The sequence below is a fragment of the Myxine glutinosa genome, chromosome 12 (assembly GCF_964187855.1).
Source record: "Myxine glutinosa chromosome 12, kmMyxGlut1.1, whole genome shotgun sequence".
NCBI classification, from domain to species: Eukaryota; Metazoa; Chordata; class Myxini; order Myxiniformes; family Myxinidae; genus Myxine; species Myxine glutinosa.
Genome location: NC_136272.1, coordinates 12,730,198 through 12,740,917, shown reverse-complemented (window position 1 = coordinate 12,740,917; position 10,720 = coordinate 12,730,198). Strand labels below are relative to the sequence as shown.

Genomic DNA, 10,720 nt, shown 5'->3' with positions numbered 1-10,720 from the left:
CGGGGAAGACAGTAGGGACGTTTGTTGATGTGTAAAGTAGATGTTTATGGGTAGTGTTGTGTTTTGTGGATACAGTAAGGGGTAAGGGAGGGGCAATGTAGGTTACCTGGTGGGGGGGGGGGGGGGTGTACGGTAGGAACGTACCTGTCTCACCTGGTTCCCATGTGCCCCCAGTGTGCATTACCTTGTATTGCATGCACTTTTGCGCCCTTACCACCTTACTCACTTGTTTCTTTTGTCTCCCACCTCCGAGGATCTGGCTTTGGGGCGGAGAGAGAGGAGAGAGAGGTGCTGGCTCTGCAGTTGTGGGCCTGTACTTTCGCTGCTTGCTGCCTGGATCGATACACCATATGGACCGCAATTTTTGTGGCCGCCCACCATGGACCGCAGTTCTTTTGCGGGCAAGCACGACCCGTTGATGGACCTCTGGGTCAACGTGGCACCTATGCCATACAGGTGAACCACTTATAGTTGGCCCCCCTGACGGCCACAATTTAGAAATGGATGCGGTTGGCGCCTTTCTTTATTTTTAAAGAAGCCAGAAGGCCAAGTGCACTCCAGGAAGGCAAGACCAGCGGCAGAACATCGGCCGGCTGCGACACCACCGGTGACTATGAACACTTTATTGGTGCACCGGATGGTGCTGACTGTGTGTATGGGGTGGTGCTTTTGGTGCTTGGATGGGGTGCTCTGCACATTATTAAAGGCCGTAGGGCCACAGGGCACTCGTGGGTTGGTGTATCGATGCTGGCATGCGTGCTCTCTCTCTATGCATAACATCTGCATGTGTTCCTCAAAGAACAGGTCCTGGATCGTAGTGTAAATATCAGTCTTGTGTAAATAATGCTCCCTACCGGCTGTATGTTTAGTTTGAGAATGCTTTCCGCGATTCGGTTATCCTGTGGGTGTGTTTCTGTTAGGAGAAGGGTGCAACGTCGCAGGGGGACATATTTACTCATTTGTGAACATCTGTAAAACTGTCGCACTCAGGGTTGAGTTAATAGTAGAGGGAACTACATCTGAGTGCCACACTAACGTAGGTAAAAATTTATCGGGTCGGGACGCCCCGAGGTAGAGAAGGGTGCAATGTTGCGGATATGAGATTGGCCTCCATCCATATCCGCTTGTAAATATTCCCCTATTTCCTCCATACTTCCCAACTATCCCCAATCCCCCATTCCCTAGTCCCATTTTCTGTAAACAACACTCTGTAGACCCGACCTTCCCCTATTTCCCCCATTAAATGTCGCATCCAGGTCCACCGCATCTCACGTAGACAACTATAGGACATCTTGCTAGTTATTCTTAGTCTATGTCAGTTAAGGACTCGTTTCCATTAATTCTGACTCTTCGTTGCACCAGAATGTGATTGTATGGCACCGTTAGGAAGTTTAGGACCTCCCAATACCTCCCCGCAGCTTTTCCTCACGGTTCAGCAACAACAACAACAACAGCAACAACAACGGCGGCGGCGCGGGGAGTGCGCGTCCTCACTCCGGCTTGGTTAGCCGCCATCGAACATGTGCTCGACGGGGTTACCACGTAGGGGCTCGCTGTCAGCTCCTTGTCAAGGGCGGAGCCCGGTAACCCCCCGCACCCAATAGAAGCGGCGGACCGATCCCATCTGGGGCGGGGCCAACGAGCCGAGGGCGTGTCACTCCCCGCTGAGCATGCGCAGGAAGAGGGAGGTGACGTCAGATGCGCGCTGGACTTGAAGGAAGAGAGACGCCACCTCCGAGCGCTGCAATACCTCCCCGCATCTCTGGACTGGACCGAGCTGTATCCTGTCCCTGAGCCAAGGTGCACCTTGTGCTATCGACTGCCTGTCCTTCCCTGCCATCAATCCCTGTGTAAGTCAGTCTTGTTCCGTTTGTCTGTGGTCTGTCTGGGATAGATAAGATTGTGTCTAAGTGCCCATCTTTTCTGTGCTTTACCTCTTACCTTGTAATCTACCCCTTTTCTGCATCACCAATTATATCCTCCTCCGGAGGTCTTGAGAACTGTACCCCTTGTGTCGTTTCATTTATCCCAGCCGTTGTGTCCTTTCCTTCATTGATTTAGCATAGCGCGATTTGGTCAACGTCGGGTGGAATCGGGTAAACTGTACGAACACGGCGGCCATTCCGCTCGGCCCATCATAACATCTTAATCCGCGTGTCCGTAACAATATCATCCAAGTAGATTGACACCCCAGGTATGCCTGCTTGGAGAAGAGACATTATTTTCTGAAAAGGAGCCGAGCAAAGGCCGAAAGTCATGCGATTGTAACGGAAAACCCCCATGTGCATGACAAAGGCTGTGAGGCTTCTGCTGGCTGGTGCCAGGAACACCTGTAAGTAACCTTGCTTTAAATCCACTTTGCTGAAAACAGTGGAGCCATGGAAATGTGTGGTGAGGTCTTCTGTGGTGGGCAGGGGATATTTATCCGGGTCGCACCAAGTTGACTGCGCAGGGTAAGTATTCTATGAATACTATCTGGTTTATTTATTTGTTTATTTTATATCTGTACTTGTTACTTGGCAAATGAAAAAAAAAATTGACAGGTCTGTTGATCACTCTGGTTTGTGTGTGTGTTTGTTTGTCTGTCCGCTCACTTATACTTGCCTACAGGTCACAATTTTAAACCGGTCTTCACAAAACTTCACCAAATGGTAGAGTTCGTGGTCCGACAAATTCCTATATATTTTTGGGGTCAAAAGGTCAACATAGGCCAAAGGTCAACCACTTTTTTTCAAATATCTAAAATCCTCAATTTTCATCCGATTCACTTGAAATTTGAATATAATTTTCATATCAGCAAACTGAATTCAACCACCAACTATTTTTTAGATCCAATTAGGCCAGAAGGTCAACATAGGCCTGAGGTCAACCACTTTTCCGGAATTTCTAAAATCCTCAATTTTCATCTGATTGGCTTGAAATCTGAAGAGGATTTGCATATCAGCTAACTGAAACCAACCACCAACTATTTTTGAGATCAACATCGGCAAAAAGGTCAACATAGGCCAGATTTCTAAAATCCTCAATTTTCATCCGATTGACTTTAAATTTGAATATAATTTTCATATCAGCGAAATGAATTCAACCACCAACTATTTTTGAGATCAACATCGGCAAAAAGGTCAACATAGGCTAAAAGGTCAACATAGGCTAGACTTCTAAAATCCTCAATTTTCATCTGATTGACTTTAATTTTGAATAGGATTTTCATATCTGCTAACTGAATTCAATCACCAACTATGTTTTTAGATCAAAATAGGCCAGAAGGTTAACATAGGCCTAAGGTCAACCACTGTTCCCAAATTTTTAAAATCCTCAATTTTCATCCGATTGACTATAATTTTGAATAGGAATTTCATATCCGTTAACTGAATTCAATCACCAACTATGTTTTTAGATCCAAAAAGGCCAGAAGATCAACATAGGCCTAAGGTCAACCACTGTTCCCAAATTTCTAAAATCCTCAATTTTCATCCGATTGACTTGAAATCTGCATAGGATTTTCATTTCAGCTTACTGAAACCAACCACCAAATATCTTTGAGGTCAACATAGGCCGGATTGATAAAATTGACAATTTTCATCCGATTAACTTAATTTGAAGAAGATTTGTATATGAGGTCACATAATTCAACCACCAATTATTTTTGAGGTCAAAATGATGCTCTACCGGGTGCCATTCTACTTTGTTCTCTTTTGCCAAGTGTCGTTCAAGAGTGATTTTTCATCTGTTTGTTGTTAACCTTTGTAGACCTACACTTTTCTGAAATCCCCATTGTTAGCGTACGTAATATAAATATACGGGCGCACAGGTGGATCAAGTGGAAGTCGTTGAGCAGATTATAAAATAATGAACATTAGAAAACACGTGTAAGTGTGAATGATCAGTCTTTTTAGGAATTTTTATTTCAAATATCGAGGCAAAACTTGGACAGTTAACTAATTAATAGTGTGAAACTTTTGAAACAAAAGGTGTGAAGGAAGAGCAGGAGAGAGCGTAAGGGTCGATTAATTGCGAGTGCAGTGAACTCGGAGCAGGAGGGGGAAGAGGAGGAGGGGGAAGAGGAGGGGGAAGAGGAGGAGGGGGAAGAGGAGGAGGGGGAAGAGGAGGGGGAAGAGGAGGAGGAGGAGGGGAAGGAGGAGGAGGAGGGGGAGGAGGAGGAGGAGGGGGAGGGGGAGGAGGAGGAGGAGGAGGAGGAGGGGAAGGAGGAGGAGGAGGGGAAGGAGGAGGTGGGGAAGGAGGAGGAGGGGGGAAGGAGGAGGGGGGAAGGAGGAGGGGGGAAGGAGGAGGGGGGAAGGAGGAGGGGGGGAAGGAGGAGGGGGGGAAGGAGGAGGGGGGGAAGGAGGTGGGGGGGAAGGAGGTGGGGGGGAAGGAGGAGGGGGGGGAAGGAGGCGGAGGGGAAGGAGGAGGAGGAGAATGAGGAGAAGGAGGAGGAGGGAGAAGATGAAGGAGAGGAGGAGGAGGAGGAGGAGGAGGAGGGTAAGCGCACGAGACGACTATATGGTTGTTGCATCGGACGTGTTGAATTCATTGCGCTTCAGACTTTTTGCGCAGATCGACGGAGAAACATGTCCGAGGGGGACGATCGCATCTCGGGAGAGGTAAGCTACGTGCTGTCCACGGCGTCCGGAGGCACGACCACGGTGACCGGGCACGGAGAGCCTCGCGCGGCCATGAGAGTCCGGCAACGCTTCGTGGAGAAGAACGGGCGATGTAACGTGCAGCACGGCAACCTGGGCTCCGAGTCCGGCAGGTACCTGTCCGACCTGTTCACCGCGCTGGTCGACCTGCACTGGCGGTGGAACCTGCTGCTCTACGTGTCCGTGCACGTGTGCGCCTGGCTCGGCGTGGCGCTCCTTTGGTGGGTCATTGCCTACGGACACGGAGACCTTCGGAGCCAGGCTCCACCTGGCTCGCACACCCCGTGCGTCGCCAACGTTTACGGCTTCCCGTCGGCTTTCCTCTTTTTCCTGGAGACGGAGGCGACCATCGGCTACGGGTACCGCTACATCACGGACGAGTGTCCTGCGGGGATCATGCTCTTCTTGGTCCAGGTGCTACTGGGCTCCATCGTGGACGCCTTCCTGGTGGGTTGCATCTACATCAAGGTGAGTGCACAGTGCACACCTGTGGCACTTCTGGTGCCTCCTGCCTCGTTTCTTTGTTCGTGGCTTTCCCTGACGATCACGCTCCTTATAATTAATTATTACAAAGCAATATTGTAATCATTATATTATTATTTAAATTATTTCCCACGTCGTCATCTATATTTGCTTCATCAACCTATCATTAATGTATGTGTGATCATGAAAAAGTTCACGGCTAAATAATTAATAGGTAGGGCAAGAGGGGTCATCCGTTTATTTGTGCCTATGGGGTGGGTATACCAAATAGGAGAGGATCAGGTATGGGACTAAGCTTGGGAGGGGAAGGAGTAAAGATGGAGGGGATGGGGATGGAAGTGGCTGAATTATCCAATCAATTTGCATATATAATATATAGATAGATGGCCCTTTAATGATTTTGTCATCCGATTCATTCCGCTGAACTTGATGCTTAGCTCAAAGCGTTCCAGACACTTTGGGCCGAGATGCCCAGATTGAACCACCTTGAGAACCACCTTTAGAGGCCATTTTTCCCCGCTATAGCAGGGGTTGGCCTTTTTTGGGCACCGTGGTCCCCCTTTCTGAAGGGATCTTTTACGGCCGGATGCCCTTCCTGCTGCCAACCCTGTTAGTCGCCTCTTGCGACACACAGGGAATTACCAGTGAACTGGTACTCAATTTGCCAACCTCGGAAGGATGTCAGGCTGAGTCAACCCCCTGGCGTTAATTTGGCGAATGACCGGGATTCGAACCCAGGATCCTGGGATCCCAAGCCGGCACCCTAACCGCTAAGCCATCACCAGGCTGGCTCACATTAGGATGAGGTGGCAAAAAACAATTTTTTTTGTGGCTGCGCATAAAAGGTGACCATATATTACTATAGGCAATAAATAATGTGCATAGTTTCGGTCTTTTATTCGCAATATGATGCATCACGCGTGTGCACCATAGATGATGATGGGCGTAGATGCCCAGATTGTTGGAGGCACAAAGGGGCCATGCCAGCGTGTGCCATATAATCTATGGACAGGTTTAGGGGGCGAGGAGGAGCGGTTGAGTTGGGTTGGGTTGGTGAGCAACGTGAATTGGCACTGATCAATGGCTGTCTGGCCCACTGCTTTACCCTATGGAACTGCTGGCATGGCCTCTTCCTATTCCATATCAACATCCATCCGGTAAGGCTACCCTCTCGTCTACTCTCTCAGATAAAAATGTACAATCTTCTAAAAATGTCGAAAATTTTGCGTATGGGCTTTTGTAGATGGATTACTTTTGTACATGGGATATTTTACATGATATATATTCAGATACTTGCCAATTGTGTCAACCTATTTGGGACTAATGCCATTGTGTCAGGAAAATGTTACAAAATGTTCGCAATTTAGATCCAAATTTCAAATTAGAAACAAGACACCAAATTGTAACGTTTGTGCCGAGGTATGATTTCAAATTTAAATGAATTTTTTTCTCCTGGTTGTGTTTTAGATTTGAATCCCATTCCTGATGCCAATTTGTGATGAGTAAGGATCATTGGTGGATTACGTACATGCTATTCCCCAAAATCACCAAACAGTTTTGTACTGGGGTGAATTTGAAACTGAGCAAGAATGAGGTCACGTGACCCGAGTTTGCTCCAAATCCAACGGTTATGTGTATGTTTCCAAAGATGAAAACAAATTTCATTGTATATTTTATACACACGACAATAATTATTTTTTTTATTTTTTATTTTTTTTTGTATACAAGATCGAGGCTCGTGAAAGAGCGAAGCACAGGTAGTGCGAAGCAGCGAAGCGAATTTGAATCGCTTGATTGAAGCAGCGAACTTGATTTGAATCGTGGGTTTCCTCATCATGGAGTGCAGACCAAGATGGCAACTCCATGCACTAATTTGAAACAATTTGATAACGAACATAATATTGGCACTTTATACGACACTGGTGTTGGGCTAGCGGCTAGGGTGCCGGCTTAGGATCCTAGGATCCTGGGTTCGAATCCCGGTCAATCGCTGAATTAACGCCAGGGGGGTTGACTCAGCCTGTCATCCTTCCGAGGTCGGCTAATTGAGTACCAGTTCACTGGTAATTCCCTGCTTGTCGTTAAAGGCGGCAAAAAGGGTTGGCGTCAGGAAGGGCATCCGGCCGTAAAACATTGCTTCAAAAAGGGGACCGAAAAACAACAACAACCACAGTTCCCGAAAAAGGCCAACCCCCGCTTGCGGGGAAAAATGGCCTCTAAAGGTGGTTTTTTTTTTTTTTTATACGACACACATTTCAATAATGTACTGTAGCGCATAGTAGGCACAAAACTGACAGAGCCTTTGCACCTGACAAAATATAACACTTATTTAAGAACACTACCTGTGCTGTGATCCAGATCCGCATAACGAAGGGCGTTAGCAGGAATGGCCGGGTGATGGTAAAAGCACAGAGGAATTATTAAAAGACAGATGAGAGAGACACACACAGAGACAGAGAGAGAGAGAGAGAGAGAGAGAGAGAGAGAGAGAGAGAGAGAGAGAGAGAGAGAGAGAGAGAGAGAGAGATAGATAGATAGATAGATAGATAGATAGATAGATAGATATAGATGACTTTTAAGGTCTTTTATTACAAAAGTATAAAAAGCAAAACAAAACAAGTAATACAATAGCAGTCAACAAAATAATTAAATCAAGGAACTGAAAAGCATAATGTTCATTAGAGCATCAAAAAAAGTTCATCTCCCTCCACCTTACACATGAGTTCAGCTTTGCACCATTTTTTAACAAAGTGATCAAGCCGAGAAGTCTCTTGGTAAAAGTTAAATTCAATTTTAAGGCGGGCAGACACAAGGCCTTTAAAGGCTAACAAAATACTGCATTCCGGTGGACTTGTCCCAGAAACCCTACTCTGCCGTGTATTATATATCGCGAGTTTCGCCTCAGCAAGTAAAAAAATTAACAATTTGAGAACCGACATTCTCATTAGACACAGGCATGCAGTACACAAAATGATAAAAGGAAAAACAAAAACCGAAATTCTGGAAGGTATATTTCAAGAATTGAAAAAGTGGAGCCAGCCTTTGGCATCCGACATATACATGGAAAGTGTCCTCGGAATGATGGCAAAAAGGGCATTCATCAGATGTCACGAGATTCAGTCTTTTAAGAAACGCGTTGGAAGGCAAGGAATAGTGTGCAAGCCTCCACTGTATATCTCCGGCACGTTTAGACACAGGTGACGCGTACATCGACGACCAGGTAGGAGAGGATGGAGCCCCTACAGGCAGAAGCTCTTTCCAGTGGGTGGTCAGTGGGCTATTGGGGTTAGCAGAGATGACAACATTAAGACATTGCACGTACAGAGTAGCCTTTGCACAGGCTTGTAGAGGCTTTGTGGAGGGAGCACCAAAAAAACAAAAATCAGGGAAGTCAGGGTGCATCGTTTTTGTGTTTTGAACATCGTGCAGTAGAGGCCACGATAAGTTAAAAGAGTTAAACACTTTAACAATATTGAACGAAGAAGGTGTCCAATTAGTCGAGCTGAGGTAACATTGCATACTTCCAAAATCTGGTTATGGGTCTGCCATCCAGAATAAGTGTGGTTGACAAAATCCTTGACAAGAAAAAAACCAGATTCAATAAAAGATTGAATTAGGGACCTACTTTGGCAGCCATGACAAAATAGGCTATTGTAGAAAACAGGTTCACACATTAAGTTCCAAAATTTGTACGTATCCTTGTTTCGTACTGGAAGGAGGCACTGACCGGCATTCACGAGACTTCGATAAAAGGAGGGCAGCAAGGAGATGTCTATTCGCTGCAGATCGAGTAGAAAGAGCTCGGGGCCATACCTGAGCTTACCAGCTTGCTGCAACAAGCAAGAAGCCAGGGGCCGCCAAGACAGGACTTCCTTGTAGAGAAGTTGGCGCAAGGTGGTTAGTCGAAAAGCCAGTATTTTACTGGTAATGTCCACACGTCCTTGACCCCCTTTATCCAAAGGGACACTTAGAAGATCAGCTCGAAGCCGGTGCATGCCGTTCCAGAAAACATTAACAAGGATACGCTGCAAGTTAATGACTAGCGATTTGGGCGGTTGTAAGACAGCCATCCGATGCCAGAGTTTGGAAGCAGCCAAGTTATTAATTATCAGCACTCGACCTCTATAAGACAGTAGGCTGGACAATCTTTTCCAACAATTAAGGATATGGGAGATTTGATCGACCATCTGATCCCAGTTCTTCAAGGAAAAGGTCTCATTCCCAAGAAACACACCAAGATGTTTAACACCATCATACCTCCACTGCAAAGCATTAGGCAGGGAAGGTGGGATAAATAACCCAGAAGGACCAAGACACAAGGCTTTACTCTTACTCCAATTGACAGTAGCAGAAGATGCCAAATTGAATTCACATAGAGCACTTGTGAGGGCAACAATGTCAGACTGAGTGTTAACAATCACACACAAATCGTCAGCATATGCAAGCACCTTAACAGGATTAGCAAGAGGTGTCACCAATAACCCAGAAAGTTTGTGGCAAAAGTGAATCAACAAGGGTTCAATGGAAAGTGAATACAGGTACCCAGAAAGGGGGCAGCCTTGTCTAATACCTCGCTGAATAGGAAAAGGTGAACATAGACTGTTGTTGATGTTCACCAAACTAAAGTTGTTGTGATACAGCAGCTTGATACAAGAAATAAAGAAGGAACCAAACCCAAACCCCTTCAAAACTTCAAGTAAATACGAATGGTCAACACTATCAAAGGCCTTTTCCTGATCTAAAAAGATCAGCCCGGTGTTAACATTCTGACAATGACAAATCGAAATCAAATCGCGAACAGAAAAAATATTGTCAAATATCGATCTGCCGGGAATACAATAAGACTGGTCGGGGGATACAACGTGCTTGATTAAGGTTTTTATGCGATTAGCGAGTAACTTAGACTGGATTTTGTAATCAGTAGAGAGATCGGGCGCCAGTTCTCAACAAGTTGAAGATCTCCCTTTTTAGGGATTAATGAAATGATGGCACGTCTGTAGCTCAAGGGAAGTTCACCAGTTTGTATGCTTTCTATGAAGACAATTAGTAGACATGGTCCCAGCAAATCCCAGAAGGTGCTGTATAATTCCACTGGCAACCCGTCTAAGCCAGGTGCCCTGCTGGTGGGCAAGGTCTTTAAAACACTAGTGAGTTCGTCCAATGTTATTTCGCCTTCAAACAGCAGTCGAATTCTAGGCCTCAGTAAGTGTAGGCAAGGATGCGGTGAATGAATGTATATGGTTTGGGAAAGTGTGCTTGGAGGAGTAGAGGTGAGAAAAGAAAGTCTTAATAGTGAGTTTAATGTCACTTGGATCAGTCAATAACCTTCCGTCAGCAGAACGCAAGGACAATATTTGTTTTTGTTTTTTTGAGGCAGTTTCCAGCTTGAAGAAATGTCTGCTCGGGTTATTTAGTTGTTGCAAATGAGTCATTCTCATCCGAAGGAGTGCGCCCTTTGCACGTTCGGCCAGTAATTCATTTAACAGGGCTTTCTTTTCATACAACGTCTGCTGCTGCCCATTATTACTAGAGGAGGACACTTTGTTTTGCAAGTGAAGCATTTGTGTCTTCACCAGATCTATATTTACATCGTGATC

At 45.9% G+C, this 10,720-nt stretch overlaps 1 protein-coding gene across 1 annotated transcript in view; it reads left to right on the top strand.

Annotated features, from left to right (window-relative positions):
* Nucleotides 1–4,568: 4,568 nt before the first annotated feature.
* Nucleotides 4,569–10,720, top strand: part of LOC137437273 (G protein-activated inward rectifier potassium channel 1-like) — a 99,794-nt gene continuing 93,642 nt past the window's right edge. Inside the window, exon 1 of the mRNA XM_078766247.1 lies at nucleotides 4,569–5,108. Coding sequence (XP_078622373.1) covers nucleotides 4,569–5,108 — 540 coding nt within the window. The remainder of the gene's footprint in view (nucleotides 5,109–10,720) is intronic.